This window comes from Trachinotus anak, unplaced genomic scaffold, assembly GCF_046630095.1.
Source record: "Trachinotus anak isolate AG129_WGS33_773 ecotype Australia unplaced genomic scaffold, CSIRO_AGI_Tana_v1 ptg000010l, whole genome shotgun sequence".
In the NCBI taxonomy this organism is placed as follows: Eukaryota; Metazoa; Chordata; class Actinopteri; order Carangiformes; family Carangidae; genus Trachinotus; species Trachinotus anak.
The window spans coordinates 25,754,400-25,777,815 of NW_027273861.1; the positions used below are offsets into that span (position 1 = coordinate 25,754,400).

The window sequence follows — 23,416 nt, forward strand, 5'->3', positions numbered from 1 at the left end:
TTACCAGTAAAAATGCAGTGTTCAACTTTAAGAATAAACTGCATAAACCCCTAATAAACCTGAGGGAAAAATTACACAATACAGGATATGAAAAAATTTCACTCAAAACAAGATTATGAAACAGCGATCCTCCCTCAAGGCCTTTTCATCTAATTACATCAGGATAACAAAGACAAAATGATCTAACACTTGGGGTCACAGCCAGGACTGTGCCTTTTTTGCTTTTAAAGAATCAGCAAAACCACAAGTTACACAACAAAAAACCCAATTAAATTCATGTGAATCTGTGATCTAGGGAGTTCTGTCTTCCTACAGCCTTCTCAGATATATTTCCTCAGAACCTTGGCTTAGTATTTTAATCATGGGCTTCATCCCTGCCCTGGTTTTCAGAAGAACGACCCATAACTCAACAGACTTCCTGCCGCTCCGCGAGCTGACAGAGAAAGGAAGTGTTGCTCATACACACTGCATACCAGTTATGACATTTATCTTGAATATATTACAATGGAATCTGTTGTCTAAACATTCTGGGCTGTTCTGTTCTGTTCCATCTGTCACTTAGACATAAATGGGGAGGCTGAGGACTGCTCGCCACAGACTTCCTGAGAACGCCATCCCTTCAGCTGAGTGTTCCTGGTGGGATCGGACAATAGGTTTCCATTACATTGAGCCACAACACAAAACAATCTTTCAAACTTTAGTCAACAGTGAAATCGCATAGCTGGAGGTTTGTGAAGCTGCTCAGACAGCCTCGTTACAGAGCTGTGAGCGTAATCAAGTGATAATGTCTGTAAAGAAAACACATACCATCCTCACTTTGGGGGGCAAAGGAGTGTGTATACTGTATATATGTGTGTGTGTGTGTGTGTGTGTGTGTGTGTGTGATGGGGGTTCTCAGACGGCCTTAATGGAAACTATTATGCCAGGACAATTACAACATGGAGCCGCATGTCCAGCTTTTGGAACATTTCCTGAGCCGAATGGGTAATTATGGAATGAATGTTATTCTCCATTGACGCACAATGACAACACTGTTTCCTCTCGCCATAACAGCCATGTATATACGCACGCAGACTCGCATACAATATGCACACACACACACACACACATACTCGAGAGACTTTAGGTCAACACAGCAGAGGACAATCAAACAAAACATGACATAAGTCCTGCTGTCCAAGCAGTCCAGAGACATTAAAGGGGTGTTCCAGCAAATTTAGTATTGCATTTCCACGCAGTTAGGAGACTTGTGAGAGACATTAAGAAAGGAATGGTCAAAAACAACGTTTCAGTTCCTTGTATGGCTCAAGATACAAAGATACTGAGGGCTACACTACTCATGATGCGACCAGTACCATGTTGCTGTTAAACCATCCCTGCCTGGTAAATGTCCAAGTCTTTCAATCTCCTTGGACAAGTTTGTTGTGCACTCTTTCTCTTGAAAATATTTCAGCTCCAGACCCAAACAGATGATGAGATTACCAGGGTTAAGTTTTTCAACTTTTGTGAAGCTCCCTTCAGCGCCTTAGAGGATCTTTTCCGACTGTTTACACGAGGAAACTGATGGTGATGTGTAAAATCAATGGAGCGCCCTTTCACATTCTTACATTTAATATTTACATAGGCAAATGGTCTCTCACACACACACACACACACACACACACACACACACACAGAGCCAAGAAATACACAGAGAAAAACACGTGCTCACACAGACACACCCCCCTATCTAAATAGACTGCACACACACACACTCACACACACACACACACAGGCACACCTCCTATTCACACATACACAAGCAACAAGCCATATGGATCCACAACGTATCCTATGAATATGACCTATTCTATTCTGATCACTGACATTTGGATATTGATCAGTCATCTCATGCACAAAGTCACCCCTTACACATCACCATCTAGTGTCTTAAACTGGAAGTATGAAATCATGTCCATAAAATAAAAACCTAAACCCAGACAGAAACTCTGGGCTGCCTCAAGTTTGTAAAAATAAAAGTGTCCAGTGTCAACCTGTCAACCTACCTGTCCTACCATACCTACGGAATGACTAGAGAAAAAAAACTTTATCAAGAGTTATTTAGTTTTGTTTAAAGATCTATTAAGAACCTATTTTAGCTGCTATGATTCATATTCACATATCGGGAGTGCGATGGTGAGTCAGGATTTTGCAGGTAAACGCTGATTCACAGTCATCGAAGAGCCCGTGGAATAAAGTGAGGAAGGAGAAGAAGTGTAAAAACTCACCGGAGAGGCTCTTCAGCCGCCGGGCTCAGTGCTGCTGTCTGCACGGGAGGCTGCAGGGGAGAGAGCAGAGAAATGTCCGATCCCTGTCAACACAAATAAACACTCTTGCTCTCATGCAAAATGTCCTCTTTAGTCGCTTTATGTTGCATCTTTACGCATTTCCTTTCCCTCCCGTGAATGTTTTCATCAATCGGAATAATTGGAAAACTTCGGTGGAGGGGACTTATTGAGACCCCTGATGTAGGAAGGAGAAAAAAAAAAAAAAAGTAGACAAAGACCAAGTATTTGTCTCTTCCCACATACACCACTAACACCACAACATCTCTTGTGGAAAATTGGATCACATCACCTACAACGGGACCCCCACTCCCACCCCCGCACCCCCCTGAAAAGTGATGGACAGATTGCGTGAAAAGTCAAATTGCCTAAAGGAATGAATGCAAAGGAATTTCCCTGCATGAAGAACATATTTAACAAGCCTTTAAGCTGTCAGGAATGCTTTGTGGTCTGCTGGCCAAAGGGAGAGAAATATGTTAATAATGTGGGCTACTGCCATACCAAATATGGCAATATTGTTACGTCTGAGCTCTGGTGCGCATCTGGAAATGCTTAGCTCCTCTGAATAAAGGCTCTGCAGAGTCAGAAATAGACACTGTTAAACGTATTTCTGCCCACACCTTAAGGCTCACAGACAAAAACCTACAGCTATTTTAAACCAGGCCACCACAATAACTTATAAAAGTGTATTTAACCAAACTGCTTTAATCAGCAAAAGCAGTGCTGACACAGAAATCACCACTAGTCTCATGCTCACTGTGGAGACACAGTATGAAAGACGCTGGGATTAGTTAATAGTAACATGTAAATAGCCTTTGGAATGTTTTCTTACTTTAGGTTGTTAGGAGGCCTCTTTCATGATAGTTTCAATCAAAGGGTAACATGTTGTAAAATGTAGAACCTGTGGAACTAATAAGGTCTAAAATATGAAAAAAAAATATTTCACTTATTTGTGGACAAAGTGAAAAATAAAATAAAAAAACACGAATCCCACCCACGAATTATAATCACAGACAAAAAACGAGTTAAGCACATAAACTCCACTACTTCTACAGAAAGGTCCACTGAACTTGGGTTGATAGATGTGAGAAGCAGGCTGAGGAAGAAACTGAAAGGGGGTATAAACAAGAAGGGAAAAATGTGAGACGGAAAAGTGTGTTCAGATGGGATCCAGGGGGGAAAAATCCATTTGAGAAAAAAAAGAGGAGAAAGGTTTAGACAGGGTGGAGCTTAGGTCTTGGATGGAAAATGCGCCGAGAAACATTCCTGGCATAGTTTGGGAACAGTTCAGCAGGCAGCCCAGGAACGACGTCAGCTTCCCACTACGGTATAAAAGTCCGGAGGTGGCCGGACCTCAGCAGACTGCAACCGCTTTACCAAGAGCTTCATCTACTCTCAAGGAGCCTCTAACACCAGAGACTACCAGCAAACAAGTCGAGAGAGACAGACTGAGTGAGGGAATACCTAAGGACTCCTCCGAAGACAGACTTTATCTACTTTTCATAAACTGGGAAAAAAAGGATTCCTCTTGAACGCACAAGAAAATTTATCCAAGATGCTGATGCTTACTGTTGTCCTCACCTTCTTTGGAAGCCTGAACTCGGTGAGTTATTTCTCTGTTTCAGTCTTTAAGGGAAACATTCCTGTAGTTGTAATGGAGCCTCAGGAGAGTAAAATGGGCAAATGTTTCTTTTAAGGAGATGAAATGCCAAGAGAGGTCCTATAGTTTTGAGATATTCTGTGTGCTGCGACTTCAAAAAGTGTCAGTCTGTACTAACAAGGGGTTTTGTTGTTGGCTGCGCAGGTCCTCTCCTCCTCTTCTTGCCCCTCCGTGTGTGAGTGTCCGCTGGAGATGCCCAAGTGCGCACCCGGCGTGAGCGTCGTCCTGGACGGCTGCGGCTGCTGCAAAGTCTGCGCCAGGCAGCTGAACGAAGACTGCAGCCTGACCGAGCCTTGCGACCACACTAAAGGGCTGGAGTGTAACTTTGGGGCCAGCTTTGCTGCTGCTACTACTCGTGGCATCTGCCGAGGTATGTATAAAGATCACTCAGCTCCAGATGTGCATGCCTTTGAATTAGTCAGAAGTTTTTTGTTGTTTTTTTTGGAGGGGGAAAATAAGGGTGCTTAATCTAGGAGTATGGGAACCTGTGTGATTTCAGCTCTGTGGTATGCAACTAGGAGGAAACTTAGACTAAACCTCAAAGCACAGACAGCCCACTGTGGAGGGAAAGAGACTCCTCAGGCAGCCTGAAGAATTTCACAGTTTAACTGATCCTTATCTGGCAGCCATGTGATGTCTTCAGCAGACGTCTCTGAGCAGAGCAGGAAAGAATAACATTCCTTTCCTCCTGTTTTTTCTCCCCGCTGCAGCCAAATCAGAGGGCAGACCCTGCGAGTACAATAGCAGGATCTACCAGAATGGAGAGAGTTTCCAGCCCAACTGTAAACACCAGTGCACATGCATCGACGGGGCAGTGGGATGCGTCCCACTGTGCCCACAGGAGCTCTCTCTTCCCAACCTGGGCTGCGCCAACCCCAGACTGGTCAAGGTTGCAGGCCAGTGCTGTGAGGAGTGGGTGTGTGATGATGGCAAGGAGACAGACATCCTGACGAGGATCTTTGGGAAGGACACAATGACTGATGAATTGGAAAGAGACCTCACCAACAGGAATGAGCTCATTGAAATTGTCAAGGGAGGACTCAAGTCTCTACCTGGTAAGAAGCAGCCTTTCATTCTGGAACTTCTATGTTTTCTCTGGAAACATTCATGGAAGATCTTAAAATATGCAAGACTTTAAATTGCTAACCTTATGTTTTTTTCTTTATTTCTTTTTAATCACAGCATTCAGACCACAGCCTGAAGTCCACATGTTTGACAGCCAGAAGTGCATCATCCAAACCACACCCTGGTCCCAGTGCTCCAAGAGCTGTGGAACTGGTATCTCCACCAGAGTCACCAACAACAACAGCGAGTGCAAGCTGGTCAAAGAGACAAGAATCTGTGAAGTGCGGCCATGCACCCAGTCACCCTACTCCAGTCTGAAGGTAAGCTTGAGCCACCATGACTGAATGAGATGGAAGCGTGCACGACACTGGAAATACATCAGTGCTTGGTCTGAGTGCAAAACTAATCTCCTTGTCCCTTTTGTTTACTCTTCTGCAGAAAGGAAAGAAGTGCAGCAGAACCAAGAAGTCCAGTCAGCCAGTGAAGTTCACCTACGCCGGCTGCTCCAGCCTGAAGAAGTACAGGCCCAAGTACTGTGGAGCTTGCGTGGACGGGCGCTGCTGCAGCCCTCACGACACCAGAACCATCCGGGTCAAGTTCCGCTGCGAGGATGGCGAGACCTTCAACAAGAACATCATGATGATCGAGTCCTGCAAGTGCACCTACAACTGTCCCCATGCCAACGAAGCCTCCTACCCCTTCTACCGCCTCTCCAACGACATCCACAAGTTCAGAGACTGATTGGTGACAAACGTGCAAACCCCTCAACAAGAGAAAGAGATCATCAGCATCACTGGCAGCCAATGGCAGTCCAGATGAATGCAGGGGTGTAAATAGACCACCAATCAACTACCAGCTTCTTGTTGTAACTAGATTCCCAAGGAATTGTGGGCTTACATCATGAGGACTTAATGAAGTGCACTGTTTGCTGTGACTACATCAGCATTCTTAATAAGAACTGCTTCATATTAATGGAGCATCTGAAGTAGCTTCGTTATGGAGCAAGATGTAATTAATATTTGTACATTTATGTTAGTCGCTGATATCAATTCACTGTGTATATTTTGATCCTTTACATCAGACATGACCCAGACTGTAGACTTGTGTGTGTATATGTGGATATGCACATGCGCAACTTCAATTAGCATACCATCCTGTATCTTAAGAACAAGACACCGAGATGTAGCCTCTCAGCTTGTTTAACAAGTGTGCGGTTTCATTCCTTCCTGACGTGGGCATTACTGTTCATGTTTTGTGGCAGCTATTGAACTCCCTTCATGAAAAAGACAAAGCGAAACATGTCAAAGGATGAATGAATGTTTTTATTATTGTTATTAATATTATTTATCGAAAAATGTAGCTACTTTATTTGGATATTATGTGTCATACTGGAATGAATTGTAAAATGATTTAATTTTATATGCTACAAATAAAACGGATTTATTTATGAAATATAACACCGCCTGAGTCCAGTCTGTTCAGACTACACTGCAGGACAGAGCAAACAAACAACACTTCCATGCACAAAGGTGGGGGAGGGCATTTAAAGCCACAACTTCCAGAGAAAATCCTCCTGTTATATCATTGTGTAGACCCAGCAGACTCTCAGACAGACACTGAGCAGGGTCAGTCTGTTCTTATATAACCCAACCTTAGAGGCTCTCTCCTGACTTTTCTGTGCTTTGGAATGCTATTCTGCAGCAGGCTAGCTTGCTTTCATTTGATCTGGCTAAGCCATACACTTGACTGATTCTGAGAGGGGGGAGAAAAAAAGATTAAGTCCACGAGTAGCAATGAGTATGGGAGTATGCCAAGAATCTTAAGTGCTGCTCTGAATGGGCTGGGATTAGACACCATGCAACAAGGACAATGACTATTATTGTATACAATGGGGTGAATACAAAGCATGCATTCCCGGGGTAAGCTTTTTTTCACACGGTGGAACAGCACTACCAAATTGACCTAATTCGTTAGCAGTTGCCTTTAAAAGTGAATTAGTTGCATTGGCCTCTGCTGCCTCTTAAACTGCAGGGGTCTGCTAAACAGTTGTAAACAGCCCTGCAGAGCACGGAGGGCTTAAGTTTGCCTTCCAGGTTTCACTTTAACAGGCATCAAGAAATACTATTATGAGGGTGAAAAAAGGGGAAGGACAGGAAACAGGGGTGACATATTTGCTTCTGTGGTCAAAGAAAACTTCAAATTTGGTTTTCCGGCTACTGAAACAGTGTGTTGCTACTGTCACATAAACACCACATGACTAATCCTCATTATTTATGTTAACCTGAGCTCCAATCAGTCCTGTATTCCTTTTAGCTTGTGTGTTTTATGACCCCAAGGCACATGAAAACCATGCGATATGAAATGTGTAATTACGGACATGTTTATTTTTGATTTTTGACACACAGGGTCTGATGGCGGATGCTTGCACCTGGTATAAATACCTACAGTAGAGTTTGAACTGAGGTAGGGAGAGCAAAGCTCAGGGGCAACGACAGGGAAGGGTTTCTTTTTTGATCCAGGTAGAGGGAGCGGCTCAGGAATGCAGCAGTGGCTCAGAAAGCAGACATCCTGATGGGCGGCAGATGTTGGAAAATATTTCAGAGCAACATGTTCACTTTAGCTAAGAAGATTTTCCAAATATACACAAACACTCCCAAGTACTCACTCGTGTCCACAAAAGGCTTTTTATCTTCTCACAAACAACTATAAAAGGCTGCCTATCTCAATCGGCATGGCACTTGTGCACAACTTTCCTGCATAGCTGTTGAAAATAAGTCTTAATCAAGTGTATTTAATAAGAGGTTGAGCAGGACACGTTGCCTTTGATTGAACTGCATACCACACAGGATGTGCCCACTGAGGTTTTACAGATTGCTCACATGAAAGGCTTCTGAGGTTTACCTAATCACAAAGATGTGTGGCTGCCCCTTGGAGCCTGGATTTACAGTCAAAACACTTTCAGGGAGCCCTGTTTTTCCTCTTTCTCTTTCTGTTGCTTCCGTACGAAGAAAATTTCCATCTCTGTCCTTCATAGCTTGCAAAGTGCCATGCAATCACACTGTCATTTGTCTTGTTAACACAACACAGCTAACTTGGTTATGTAATGGCAACTGTATGTTATGTGAGCAGTCCTTTCGGTCATCCGTAGCATTCCTTCATAATGTACAGACAAGCACAGTAGCGAGGATCACAGTCCCTCAGCCTTAGCTGCCTCAGAGAACCCAGAGATCACATTTACTGTGAGAAACAAACTACGGTGCCACCGGCCAACACAGCACAAACCTGTAAAAACTGTTGCTCTCAGACACACAGGCAAACAAGACTCTCACACACAGGCGCCCCTGCAATTAAATCACTCAGCGACTACCTCATTCCCCCGAACCCAAAATGTGTTTATATGACAAAGACATTAGCATTGAGGCTTCATCAAGCACTACGTAATCCTGTACAACCAGAAGCTAACAGGATCAAGAGTGGCCATTACAACATACTGGAAGCTGCTGAGCACTGATGTCAGCTATTTAACAACCCCCCTGCCTATAACCTCAGGTTAATATTCACTGTTATAAGGAAACCAGGGGCAAGAAGCAGGGAGGGTTAGAGGCTGGCCACCAGCTACAAATACAGAGGCATGGACTTGTTTTAAAAAGCACCACCTGCTGGACAGAAGAGGAAAAGCCATTCTGTGTGTGATATTTATCTCCCCCGACTCACCTGATAACACCTGTACATTTTAAAGACTCACTGATATCAAATGTGCAGCAGAAACTGCCATCTTACAAATGCCATTTCAAAAGATGTATCTGCACAGTACAAGTAAGATTGCTCACTGTAGTAAAGTGATGTAAAGGACATGCATTTGCCAAATCCTGACAGGGTGTGGGACCCTCTTGCTGCAATTAGCATGAGCACACACACACACACACACACACCAGTGACAGTGATTCAAGTCTTCTGACACACCCATCAGATCCACATCTGCAATTACATGAGGATAACTGATGAGCAGGCTTAGGGAGAAATCAGCGTCAGTTCCCTCCCAGGCTGTTGGACTGTTCAGTCTGTCCCCAGAGGGCCGCTGGCTACCACAGTGATTATTTACTCAAACAAGCTGAGCATTGATGGAAGAGGCAGCACTCAGTCTTTGGGTGTCTTGAATCCCTGCCCAGTGGACACAATGTTGGACTGAATAATCTCCAAGGGGGCACATACCATGAACAGCTGAGCTAATGTTGGCATTTGACGCTCTCCCTATTGTTTGACATGGGCAGAGCAATGAGGTCACATAATCAGAAGCTGTATTGTTGCCTTCAGAGATTCGGCACTACAGCTTCTCTGTGTTCTTTTAACAATTACAACTGCCTCCAAAAGTGGCTAAAATGTTAATACTGACATAAAATGTGGAACCTCAAAACTAAGGGCTGACTATATTGACTGCTCTCAGAATATCTCAGACTGGAATATCCACAGATTAACCTTACATACATTTGTACCAAGTATAGACATTCAACTCACATAACTTCCCAAAATAAAGTTTATTAACAGCAGCAGAATCTAAAAAAAAAAAGTGTCAACTCTAGTGGACACTAGTTTCCAAAAGCATGAGCCATGGCTCTTTATAACCCATGCAGATATGCTCATAATTGACTCTAAAACATTAATCAAATGTGGGACGCATAATTGCAGAGGAGATATATTTAATTTCTTTCACAGGTAATTAAAATCTAATTTCATAATTTAAATCTGCACCACAAGAATTCATGTCATAAAATACAATTTTCTTGGTTAGCATTTAAAAACGTGCTTTGAACTCTCGAGCAGTGGTGGGGCTCAGGATCAGGCTTGTGCTGATGTTCCTTTGGAACATTAAGTGACAAGAATGATGTATTTTCCGACTCTTTTGTCTCCCCCATGCTGGGTAATTGCAGCCTGGTTTCCACTTTTGTAAAGGGATAAGGGCTAGTAAGGCCTTAGTCATTATATCGCCACCAACTTTCCCCTGTAACACAATTTCTGATTTCTTCTGCATCTTTTGATCTCTGAGGCTGACTGTGCCATGGAAATGTAGCTAATGAGTGGCAACTATGACTGTAGCGTTCGTGCACTAAAAACGTGCCTGCTGACCTCCTTTGTCACAGACTGAGATTAAGTAAACACACATAAAAAAAAAGATATAAACGTAGGGAAAGAAGCACATGCACGTGCACTCACTGTACCAAATAACAGCCTTAGATTTAGTAGCCTTGGTAAAAACTTGCAGACTCAACAGAGTAGACGGAGAGGCACACTGTGCTGACATTCAGGACGTTTCATGGGAATGAAAAATGTCATGGCATTTTATATCAACTGTAAAGAGAATATGATGAATAATACAAGTGTTGGTGTTTTCAGCATATATCAAGCTTTTTGAATTTCATATCCTTGGCCCTGTGGGATATATAGTCCCTCTGACTGCACTCAAGGCTGGATGAGACAAGATCAGCTCCACAGAGACAAATTTATGAGACACCCTGCTCATTTGCCTGAAACACCTCTACCAGCTCCCTTCAACAAACAGCCTTTTCACCCTGAGCTTCATCTGGATGTCTGTCCCTAAGGCTGAGCCCAGACACCCTTCACTGGAACCTCATTTTACTGCTTGTACCTGCAGTTGTATTCTTTCCATCACTAAACATGACGATAAATGAGGGTAGAAACATGGATGGACACTGGATACTGAGATACCTGGAGGTGTCCAGGTTGAGCTGCTCACCACCCGACTGGCCACCACCCCGGGACCTGAGCAGATGGCCTAGTTTACCTCAACATTAACCACAGCCAAAAAGATCAAACATGTCCAGCATATCCAACTAGGAATCTTTGTTGAATGTCATTCTCCTTCTCTTGCCCTGTTCTAATAAACATATGAAAAATCCCCCAAATACTACTTTATAGAAAAGCTGATGCTGTGAGTAGAAGTAAGCACCTTTATAGGATACCTAGCTGGTACTGCTTCATGCACTGCAATCCATGTCCCAAGAGTCAGTTTTTAATCAGAGGTCAGGACTGCAAGGCCCCTGCCGCTCAACCGGCAAGACACCAGACCTCTACGCTGACTGGGACCCTTAGGTTCAGTTCTGGTTCCCAGGTGCTTGCCTATGAGGACCATTCCCAGTAATGTTTCCAGGAACTGGACCTGGTTTCTTTGATCTGGCAGTCACTCCTTCCCAAAACGTTGTAGATCGTTGAATCATGTTTAGTGAGTCCCCTCATCTGATACCAGTTTGCTTTTGGACACACATACTCCTCCATCATGATGAAATGGCAATATTTTTGTACTAGTGTTCTTTAAATGGTAGAGTTAGCATTCAGTGTATGCAGCTGGGACATGAGAGTTGAGGTTAGATTGATGGTTACATGTCTTTGGGATCATTTGGCACTCCCTTTTTATCTTATTCACCAATAACTTGCTAATATTGGAAAATTATTGGATGAGATCAGGTCAGTTAGGATAAAGCAGCCACAATAACACAGGAGAGAAAATGACTCATGAGACAGTGGAAGGTGCTCCAACAACCACTTCACCACGATAACTCGAGGCTGATAATAAAAGAATAACACAGACGACAGGCGGGCTCTGTTGGTTTTGGACTGTCAGCTTGACACAGGACAGACAAACGGGAACAAGTGAATCACTTCCTGCAAACATCAAACCGGGGATCAGTATCTGAGGTGACAGCAGTGACAAAATTGCTGGGCAGTGACATTTCTTCTTAACAAACGATGAGTTCAATCAACCAAAGGCTCTGGATGATTCTGGCTCTATATGTCCGAAAGGGTGATTTAATAAGGTAGTCATAAGGGATTAAAAAAGTGTACGTACTACACTAAGGTCCTCCTTCAAAGTTTGGGTTCATCTTACAAGTGACCTGAATGTTTTGAGTATGGATTCAGGAGGAAAACGTTTGGCAAAATCACAAAGACTGATCCTGTTTTTGTTGACCAAAGATAATTTGTAGAATGACAAAATAACTGTCTTCAGATTTTATAATAGCTCTATGAGCTCAATGATGAAAAGCCCATAGAAAACCACAATGGTGGAGTCTTCCAAAGTGTCACACAACATCATGTCTTTTTTTTTCAGAAAAACAGATGGCCTTGTTTAGTAGTACTTTTCTACATTCGGAACAATGAGATAAGCAAATTATCAGCTGAAAGTCAATTCAAAATGTGAAATATGCATGCAAAATCGTAGACTTGGATTCAGATGAAAAGTGAAAATGTTTTCCATTTATTTTGGAGGTTCTGCTTGATAAATTATTCTTAGTGTGCTTAATATCAACCAGTCTGTGTGTGATGTGAGAATGGGTGACATCAGGCTCTGGAAACATGATTTCATGCTTCAGTACCTGCTTTTCCTGATGCACAGTTCTGCCGAAATTTCTGGATAAGGCCACCACCGCAGAGCTGTGTCCTGAAGCTGGTCTCATAAAAACCAGCTCTGCACGCAGTGCGATTGAGCCCTGCCCACCAAATCAAGGCTAATTAAGTGCAAACCAACTTCAGACATTTCAAAGGGCAATTTAGTTAAAATTGAGGCATTATTTCCAATGCCTGTGTTCTCCATACTAAAAACAGCTCAGATTTACTTTTAACACCAAACAGAAACAAAAGCACTGCTTTTGTGTGGTCACATAGAGTAACTTTATTGAGATAGAAAATTAAGAGAACTGCTAAAATAAAATGGGTGGTAATGAAACCCAGGCAAAACCATGACAAAAGACGGAACAGATGTGTCGGCACCAGAGGTTACTACTTCATACTTTCATCTACTTGGTGATGATACATCAGTTTCTAAACAGCGCTCAAAAGTTACCACATATTAATGTATGTTTTTTATATGGGCCACATGTTTAGAACCCTGGTTGCAAAACTTTACAAGTAGTTAATATTAGCACAATGGTTCCTACCAGATGAGCCTTACTGCAACAGGTACAGTGCAGAAGGCCTGACACAGCACTATTGTGACACAGTGCTCCCTTTCCTTTGAAGGAATAATTTGGCATTTTGAGAAATGTTTTGGCATAGACCTAGACCAGAAGATACCTTTGCACAGAGCCAGGCTAGCCATCTTTCTGTTTCCAGTCTTTATGCTAAGCTAAGCTACCGGCCTCCTGGCTATACCTTTAAGCTATTAGACTGGTCTTGATCTTCTCATGTAATCTTAGGCAAATAGATGCATTATGTGCATCTTTGCAGTTTCACTTTGTGTCATTAAAACCTGCTGGTTTTTGTACATTTTTTCAAAGATTGTCCCAAGAAATAGTTGCAAGAAACAATGGCTCAGCAGCAAAAAGTAAACCATGTTTTGGCTTGAAAATCTTGACGTGGACATTAAAATTGGCAGTTAAATGAGTTAGGGTCTGTGTGTCTGCCCTCAGAGAGGGATGAGCAGTCAGATGTGAGATCATTGCCCCTGACTGCACAACGGTGGAAAATGCGTCATCACAGTCCAGACATCAAAGACGGCCTGTCCATAGGGGTTAACATCCAAAAGTGGTGAGCAGGGGTTATAAAAACACATCTATGAACACAGGCCCCACCAACAGGCCATACTGTCAGTTATTACTGGCACTCTGTTGTCGTAATAAACTAACATTAGGTAAGATGACGATGTGTAGAGGCACCACATGCGTAAAAACATTCACACAGGGGAGACACCCCAGAGGTGTCAGGGAAAACGAGCGTGTCAACAACTTTTAATTTTTATTAGCTCTTGGAAAAATGAGACTAATGGTCTTAGTGAAGCTTGACAGAGGGGTCTGGTTTCCCTTAGATTTTAATTAAAATAAATAGTCAACAAAGGGACACATTACCTCATGAGTGTTATACACTAAGATATGTACTTTTGAGTATAATGTGCTGAGACTTGTCCTTTCAATCCTGAATCCTTTGTTCATTCACAAACTTGTTACTGAGAAAACAATCTCACATCGAGCTCTGTATTCGCTAGCTTTTTTTTTTGACACAACCATTATATCTCAGCGTCCATTTATTCCATTTCCTGGAGTCGTCAATCATATCATGGGATTTTTATGAACAGTTGTGCTCGCATGAAGATGATTGAAAGCTCCAGAACAGTAATAAATGGACCTTCAGACAGGATTTTCAGAGCAGATAGTGTTTGATGAAGACAGTTGAGCACTTTTACAAGGTAAAAAGAAAAGAGCTTTGAAAATGAATTGATAAAAACAGACGAGATGAGCTAAAAAAATATATTTTTCAGCTTTCTCCACAGATAAACAGTACAAAAACAAATTCCCAGACAAAGATTTCCAAAAAAAGGTCTTTATTTTAAAAAAAGTATGCTTCCAGACTGTTCAGCTAACCCTAAATTATTAACATTTACATGACATGATTCTTTGTATACACAATTATACATGTGGTAAACCACTGTTCCTGTCACTTACAACAATCTGTATCAAAAGACTGAAAACACAGTATACAGCCTGCCTCCTCACTCATGTCATCCTGAACATCTGGGCATTATCATTCTAATCCACAGCTGTCCGCAGCTTCAGCTGATTCATTCTCATCTTGACAGTGATGGGTGTGAACAGGCCCCGAGTGTTTCACTGTATCCTCTTTAGTCGAGCTGACCTCAGCACTGTCTGTAGCAGCTGAATTAACAGTGGAACCAGTAATGTCCTCGTTTATACACTAATCCCTGCTGCTGTCACTGTGTTTATGAATGCCACCATCAACATTAATGTCCACACTGACTCCTAGCTCATCCTTAATCAACTGCATGTCATTAGCAGGGCTTTTGGCTTCACTGCAGCCATTTTCACATGGGGTATTTTCTTCAGCATTTCCTTCCTCATCCTCTTTATCCTCATCACCACTGTCTACTATCTCCCCCTCTTCTAGCTCTTCCTCCCCCGATTCTCTTTTGGCCCTTTTCTCCTGTGGTGGTTCAGTTTCAGGGCTGGTCTCTGGGGTTTCTGTCCAGATGTTGGTTCCGCCTGTGGTGCAAGACCCTTGCAGGGGTGGTGCAACTTGGGTCACATCCTTCTTCTCTTGGTCCACCCCTCCACTCTTTGTTGCAAAACTACTCAGGGCTGACGCAGACTCAGCTGAAACAATATGACACCATTTGTGTGTAACATGATTAAACACGGCTAAAGCGAAATTCTTACATGTACACGTTTACACACAATTGATCAGAGGGATCATTTGCATAAAAATGGTTAGGCACGGCAGGGGTCACGCTTAAACAGAAATGGTGGACAAGAGAGGGTCAGTACAGACAGTTTGTGAATAATGACGCTATGTTTAAGCTCCATGCAGTTTCCAGGATGAGGCAGAATGCCAAGCAGTTAGTTATGCAATTAAGTAGGGTGGACGTGTGCGAAAGAGAGGCTGTAGAATAAACGACTGTAATATGATAATTGTGAATTATAAGGAATTAGTTCCCAACATGATGTCCCCACAGTCTGGTGAATCATATGCAATCATGTGCATGAACCCATGTGTCTGAAATTCACTTCAAACCTCAGACACTTTGGCCACCACATTTTCCCCTGTATCTTAAAAAAATAGTTGTCCAGCTGAGGCTATAATATGGAAGATTAATGTAATTCAGCTTTTCTTCTTTGTCCTGTAACATGAGACGCAATTAAAAAGCTATGCACGTCTCCCATTAACCATTTGTCTTTGGCAGAGAACATTACTTACAGAATTAAAAGGCCCCTCACCACTTTGACCATATAAATTTGAGGTTCATTCACGTACATGCAGTTTGAGTTATAGATGAAGAATTCAGAGCATTCTCAACTAACCATAAATAAAAATACAGACCTGCTTTAGTCCAATGTTGGCAAACATAACTGATGCAAACGAACATTTCACAACATTAGAAATGCTGATTAACTTAGATTTAGTTGTTTAGGCAAAGACCTGTCAATAAATCCTGTGTATCTCTGAGCAGAACTATGAGATTTCTCACTGTTGGGATACGCCCCCTCCCATATTCACAGAATCTTTTATTCTTTATGCCTCTGACCTTTATACAGTATTGGGCCGACACATTTTATGTTATTCAAACGTGTTTCCACGCTTCAGAAGCCAACCTCTCTTTACCTGTATAACAAGGCTAACATGCTCAACTGTCCTCACTGAGGATCAGACACGCTTCCCCCTGGCGCTATTTTGATGAGGATTATGATCCGACTTCTTTCACCATTGGTGGATTTGACTCTTTTCTGACCTATATCAAACATTAGGATATTGCGGCTTTGCTCACTAGATAGTTTATTGGTTTGGCAACAATGGCACTGGCAGTTACCTCACTGCTAATTCTTCAAAGGAAAAATGGCATAGTGACAACCGATACAAATGCCATGAAAGAAGTCTCAGAGTCATTGCATTTGAATATTTGTTCATGGGCTTAACTTTCTCTTTACATGTTCATGACCTCTTATTGAAACCCGTTCTCTCCGTCTCTGTGGAGCACCTTCACAAGGACAGATACATTTGGAAATGTGACATTAGAAGGCCATTCACCAAACTGATCCAAATAACACCAAGTAAAAAGTGTTAACACAGAGGTACTGGCTTAGGGTCAATGAGGCCATAACTAAAGAGCCGGCCTCAGCTGGCTGAATGTAGTTTAAGCCAGAACATTGAGCAGCTGCATGCTGCCTGTATGGAGCCTGCTAGACCCTTAACATTACTTTATCCTCACTGAATATGCCACTGCCACGGTGCCTTATAGCTTGTTATCGCTTCCTGCCAAGCTTCCCCTGGCCATGGCATGTGCAATTATTATAGCAAAACAGTGTGGCACCAAGGCCTTATCACTGAAAACACACACACACACACACACACACACACACACACACACACACACACACACACACACACACACACACACACACACACACACACACACACACACACACACACACACACACACACACACACACACACACACACACAAACACACAAGACTAAAATGACCTTATTCGTCATTCAGCCCGTCTGTTCTGACAGCTTAATGATACCGGGTTAGTGTGGTCTTTTGTGACCATATTAACCCCACTGAGATAGACACTGTTTGACCACATCTGAGTAGAAAGAAATCGCTGTATATAAACATCTGACTGACAAATAGGTGAGGGAAAAAAAAGCACAAGCTGACATCCTGTTTTCTCATCTTATGTCATTTCACAACTCACGAGGCCACTGCTCGACAGTAAGCCATGTTTGATCCTCTTTTTTGGAAATGGTTGTTCTTGAGGTTAACTTTGTGTGCATGATGCCGTGCAGAACACAGTCATTTCCATTGGGGTAGCATGTTGCCATAGTGAAAAATACAGGAACAGGGACTCTTCAAGTCTCAGCTGGAGAAACCAGAACGTGATACAATGCTGTTGGAATCGGCGTAGTGGAGAGGGGTTGCTGTTTTGGAGCTGCGTAGAATTTTGATTCATGTCACATCAACAGTCTTGTTAGTAACAGAGAGCATAAGTGAAACGTGAAAAGAGGCACATTAAGCAGATTTTTTTTTGCTGAATAAGGAATCAGTAGGTTAGTTTTGGCTCAGAAATTAGCGCAAGGGTGAAAACTAGGTAAGGCTAAGTTTACCTGGTCCTTTCAGTGGATATTCCTTCCAATGTTCTTGGCGTACAACATGCAGCACAGGATATTCAATCAGTGTTTTGTAGCTTAGGTTGTCCCTGAGGCTCTTCTGAATGTCCAACTCATGGTACCTTTTCCAGATAAAATTGAGACAAAAAAGACAAAGAGGTGATTACAAGACAACCCAATTATGGCACGCTAGACAAATTATGTGATATTAGACTCATTTAAGGTAATTTGGGTTTTTAAACTGGAGGTAGTAATAAAGAGACAGCAAAAAAATTGTCGCTTTTGCAGAAACTCTTAAACTGTCAAATGCAGCTTTTTATTTCCAGCCGCCCGTGGCATGTTGATAGCTGAAAATATTTTGATTTGAGATTTGAGTCATGGCTTGGCAAAGTGCAGATCCTGTGTGGTGTTTGTCTCAAGAGATGGAAACTGACTTTACCAGGAATCAACAGCATCACTCACAAGCACATGAAGCCGCTGTCTTCCCCCTCCCTTCGCTCTTTGTATGAGATGACATCAGTCTAGTCTTGTCTCTAAGAAGTCCTGTCATGCATTAGTGATGGTCATAAATCACTAAATAGTTAACTGGATTCTTGGGAGACATGGGTTGCCTCTAGACTCAACTGATTCTGAACCATCCAGCGTAGGCTGTCATCACCAAAATGCAAAGCATCATATATTTTGGGTATATACAGTAACTGGCACCAACCCCACAGATGTCAAACCCCTGACAGACTTAAGATTATTAAGCCGCTGTTTGTTTTGCTAGAAGCACAAGCGGACTGAGAACCGCCCAGGTAGACACCCACTCCCCAGGCCAATGAAAGCACACTGCTATAATGTGACATTTACAGGTCTTTACTGGAAGGCCAGCTTCCAAGAAGCCCTCCCCTCTGGAAGAGTTTGGTGGGCTCATATCATTTCATATGACCCCACAAATAAATGGCAATATGTGTTGGCACTTTCTGTAGGATAGAATAAAGGAAATAAGTGGTGGTTTGTGGGCCTCAAAACACACAGGAAACTCCTTTCCACAGTACAACAAATGGCTGCAGGGTATTTCTGACAGATCTCCACTTCAGAAGAGTAGAAAAAGCCTATGTACAGATGGACACAGTAGGGCAGAAGAAAATGGTTCCAAAAATAGGGCAAAAGGTTCATCAGTGAGAACAGTTTGTAAAGCTGTTATGTAATAAAAGAAAATATGACAGCAAACAAAAGCAGGATATCTACAAGAACTGCATCCAGGTGCAATGTGCGTACCCAACAAATGCTGTTTCCATTTCATTTGGTTTTATGGCTAACTTGTTATAAGCGAATGTTCACGGATGTTTTTTATTTTTGCGAATATACAAGTTAAACTAAAACACAAGTGCTTGTAAACAACAGAGAAAGAATAGTAGATGGCAAAGCAGATTGTGGCTCCCCTGTGGTGTCCATGGGATTGTTAAAGCTCTGGCCATTTCTAGAAACACGGCTGCATGGCTCAGCCAAGAACACGAACACATCTGGTCTCTATATAGTGTTCTAGTGAATGAACAGAACAGAGGACAAAACTGATGTTCTCTTCAGGGAGGTTCCTATTGTTTTCCCCTCCACTGCTGAGACCCATCAGTAGAGAGATAGCTGTGGTAAGGAAACACTGGAAATATTCTCTGATACTGAACAGACATTATTGTGATAACAAATAATAATGTTGAAATCTTGATAATCTAGTTTAAAAACATATTGTATGTTGATATTCACTAGCTGATACCAGTATTATTGTGTGGCTGTAATATATTGTGAGAATGATGTTCTTGTTTGGGTTCATATTGAACTTGGACACTCTTTGGATGCTGCTGGCTGTAAAAGGTTTCCTGGGTTTCCTAGCAATCTTTTTGTTGTTGCCAGTACTATGTCCTCAGTATTATGTGTCCTCATGATTAAGACTGATTAGGGCCTCATAGATAAATGTTGAGAATGTATAAATCAGACACTGAAATATGTATATGTTGGAATAAATAAAACCCAAAACTGATGTGAGAATGTGAAGATCTCTGAAATCCTTGAGCCAGACATATACCATGGACATTTTGGACTACAGACACAAGGAATTTACAATAAATGTTCCACTGTCATTACTATTCAATATGATTGGAATAGATTAGATTAGATTAGATTCTTTATTGTCATTGTACAAAAAAACATAGCGAAATTGAGGTGCACTCGAGTATCGGACTCAAATATATAAAAAAAAGAAATGGATAATAAAATAAATAAATAAAATTAAATGTTTTCATTCCATTCATTCAGTTCGTACCATACACCCATACACACATGGCCAACGTATGCAGTTAAAAAAGTACCCACTTATTACTGCACATAATAATAGATTATTGCACGCTGAAATTGTTATGTGTTCGAACACTTCACATGAAAATACAAAGCTTCCAGGCACTCCTGGTCTTAAGCACTTGATTGGTGCTTTAAACTAAAAGCTATCCAACCAAATAGCACATGTATAGTATAGAGCAGATTTAGCCAGCTTCACTCATTGGTGACCATAAGTCATTCATGCCACTGTAGAGATGGACAGTAATGGACTAGCCCCCACTAGTGGCCATTAGAACATAAATACTTTGAATTTTTCCAAACTCTGCTTTGAAACCAGACAATGAAAGTGAACAATGGAAGCTCCATTATAATCAAGATTTTTATGGCTTCATTTAGACAAAAGAAAACAATTGTAACTATTTTTAAATATTCAATTATGTTTAAATACGATGTTGATGATTATGCTGTAACATGCAATTTTTTTTTTACCCATTCCATTGAAAATGTATCACTGTTTGTGCACTTTGCTGATTGTGATCACATAAACACAAAAAAAAATCACCATTGTTGGAACCACTTCATTAGTCATGAGAACCAAACCACACAAACCAAGCTTTATGTTTTGGACACAGTGACTCTTCTGGCATTAGGTTTCCCTTGGTGGCCTCCATGAAGGTGAGGGCTGCGCTGTCCAGGGGCAGGGATCACATCAACAACAACAGTCCACCAAAGCAGCAAAGCCAGTTAAGTGGCATGTCAAAATTAATTAAGTATTGTAGACTTCGACTGTCCAGGGTTATAAAAGGACAGTGCTGGTGGGTGCATTTGTGGCACAGAATAGTTTGGTGTTGGAGGAGACTGTCAACTCATGACAGGATCCTTTTCATCCTGCCTTTAAGCAAGGCAAGTCAAAACCTGAATAAACACTGTTTCTTTTGGATGTAGTCTAAGGACACTTGAGCTAGTTTGTTTTGCAAATAACCCAGCCCTTAATCTCCACATAAATCTGAGGCTGACTGGAACAAGGATGACCACAAATTTATACAGCCAGAAATATTACCGCACTGCAACACTGAACAATTATCCAATATTACCTGCTGTTATTCATGCCATGCTATTTTAGTAACAATAACCAAGACCAATCCAGCATTGCAGGAGACCTGAGGAAGCATCTGCTGCACAGAATCAAATGTAGCTCTGGGGAAAGCTGAGGGAGAGTAGCTCGACAGGCGCAGGACGGCTAAGGAGAGGGTTTCGCCACAAATATGTGAGAGAAAGCACTGCTGGGACAGGACAGAAACATCAGTGTGTTATGGGTCCAAAAAACAGGATGCACACACAGAGGTTTCCTTTTTTTGGCGGCAAATGTAAAACCAGCATCTCTACCTCTGACACGTCAACACTGCAGTGAGAGGGAAAGAAGAGGTAAGGGAAACGGGGGAGAGGGCATCCTCTGGATCTCAGGGGTGGAATGAATAAAAATAAACATTGAAAAAAAAGTAGCACAAACAAACATCCAAGAGGAGTCTGAATGGTTCCCTTGATGCACGGTCTGTCATATTTCCAGTAAGAGGATGTTGACTGGTCATACATCCATGTTTAGTTTAGCACAAGAGCTCCTTTATTGGACTGGGTTGATATTCCCGTAGACATTCAACAACAAATAATGCATTGATACCCTTTGTGTAAGACTTGGTGAATGGCCTCTAAGTAACCACGACTACTGCTATCAATGACTTCATAACACTAATGATACAGTTCAAAATTATGGGGTTTAGCTTTAACACTGCATTATTCGAAAAGTGCAGGCCCCTTTGAGGTTGCAATGCTTTGACCCCGTTTGGGACCCTGAAATTGGGATGTGACCTCAGTCTGGAGGGGCCTCTCTTCTTATTAGAGCTTGGCCATGGTCCTGTTATGCAACTGTACCAGTAAACGTAAGGTAATTCTCCCTTGGGCAAGCATCCTAATTGTGGCTGCTTCCATTCATCCACCCTTAACACGGTGCTGACATTAAACACTTACTAAAATCTGAATCACAAACTTAACAGACCGTCATTCTGCAAACCCATACTCAAAGATATTATGCTGATAGGAAAAGGTTACTGAGAGAGAGAATGGGATAGAGAGACTTATTCACTGAATTACTCATTACCACAGACACTGTCAAAACATGCCTGCTCCGCTTATATGCCTTCATGACTGTGAATGTATCAGGTTAATAGCTGTTATGAGTCATTTATACAACCTTTCAGTGGAACCGGGTCACACTTTTGTGTGCATGATAACAGCCATTATGACTCATTGATCCATAGATTCTCAGGAAAAGGCAGGAAAAGCCACCTTGATTTAAGTACTGCAAGACAACAGCCCCCTCACCAACACTCAGCTACAAGACTGGGTAGAAAGTAGACAGTGAAGTGGTCTGTGCACGTGGGAATGTGCAGTCAGAAATTGAAGTTCTTGACACATGAACAGTATGTCTCTCAACAGAGATTAAGTAACATTAAACAAAGCCTGAAAAAAACATACAACACACTAAGCTACTATTGTAACAAATAGATGCCTGGTCCTGTTTCGAAGCAGGATTCTGTCAGCCTGAACCAAATTGTGACAAAGAAGGTTCTGATTGTGGTCAAATTTATGAAAGTATTTATATTCTATTATTTTATTCAGAAATCGTGTACTTGATTAGTCAGCAGTACAGAAGCCATCCTCATTTCATACAGCTTCTCCTCTCTTTAGCTGGCCATCTGCAAAAGTCTTTTGCATCTGTTTATGCAGTTAATCTGAACGACAGCTTTTTAAACTGTGATGTACAGTATGTTTCCCTCTGAGAGCATGATGACAAATGCTGACTGCAGCTTTCCCTCAACCCTGACCAGCCTCCCTGTTCCTGCAGCTGAAAAACACCCCCAAAGCAGCGATGCTGCTACCACCATGTTAGGATGGTACTGAGCAGGTGATGAGCACTGCCTGGTTTCCTTCAGACATGACGCTTAGAATTAAGGCCAAACAGTTCAATCTTTGTTTCCCCAGAACAGAGAATCTTGTTTTTCACAGTCTGAGAGTCCTTTTGGTGCTTTTTTTTTTTTTTTGCCAACTCCAAGAAGCTTTCATGTGTCTTTCACTAAGGAGAGGCTTCTGTCTAGCCACTCCAGATCAGTAGAGTGCTGCAGTGAGGGCTGAAGAGCAAAATATTTCCCTATGTCACAGCAAAGGGAAACAATACTTAATGTCAGTGCATATATATCAATTTTTCCTTTTTAATAAATTTGCAAAAAAAGTTTAATCTGTTTTTGCTTTGCCATTATGGGATATTGAGTGTAGATTGATGAGGGGAAAAAAATATTTTTATTTATTCTTAGCTTAACATAAAATGTGAAAAAAGAAAGAAGGCATCTAAAGACTCTCTGAATGC

The 23,416-nt window shown here is 41.9% G+C and overlaps 2 protein-coding genes across 2 annotated transcripts in view; one reads left to right on the forward strand and one right to left on the reverse strand.

Annotated features, from left to right (window-relative positions):
* The first annotated feature begins 3,665 nt into the window (after nucleotides 1–3,665).
* ccn1 (cellular communication network factor 1) lies at nucleotides 3,666–6,506 on the forward strand. The gene is made up of 5 exons (XM_071486417.1): nucleotides 3,666–3,927; nucleotides 4,129–4,354; nucleotides 4,695–5,039; nucleotides 5,167–5,369; nucleotides 5,488–6,506. The coding sequence occupies exons 1-5, from the start codon at nucleotides 3,880–3,882 to the stop codon at nucleotides 5,788–5,790; spliced, it is 1,125 nt and encodes a 374-aa protein (XP_071342518.1). The 5' UTR covers nucleotides 3,666–3,879; the 3' UTR covers nucleotides 5,791–6,506.
* A 7,854-nt stretch (nucleotides 6,507–14,360) lies between these two features.
* znhit6 (zinc finger HIT-type containing 6) overlaps nucleotides 14,361–23,416 on the reverse strand; it is a 31,366-nt gene continuing 22,310 nt past the window's right edge. Inside the window, exons 9-10 of the mRNA XM_071486416.1 lie at nucleotides 17,677–17,801; nucleotides 14,361–15,164 (exon numbers count right to left, since the gene is read on the reverse strand). Of these exons, the coding sequence (XP_071342517.1) occupies nucleotides 14,749–15,164; nucleotides 17,677–17,801 (541 nt within the window). The 3' untranslated portion in view covers nucleotides 14,361–14,748. The remainder of the gene's footprint in view (nucleotides 15,165–17,676; nucleotides 17,802–23,416) is intronic.

Bases quoted from the DNA above. Each gene is read 5' to 3' on its own strand.
- ccn1 (XM_071486417.1), top strand. From the start codon at position 3,880: ATGCTGATGCTTACTGTTGTCCTCACCTTCTTTGGAAGCCTGAACTCG. The intron at 5,040-5,166 runs GTAAGAAGCAGC...TTTTAATCACAG, and splicing joins AGGACTCAAGTCTCTACCTG to CATTCAGACCACAGCCTGAA. The intron at 5,370-5,487 runs GTAAGCTTGAGC...ACTCTTCTGCAG, and splicing joins CACCCTACTCCAGTCTGAAG to AAAGGAAAGAAGTGCAGCAG.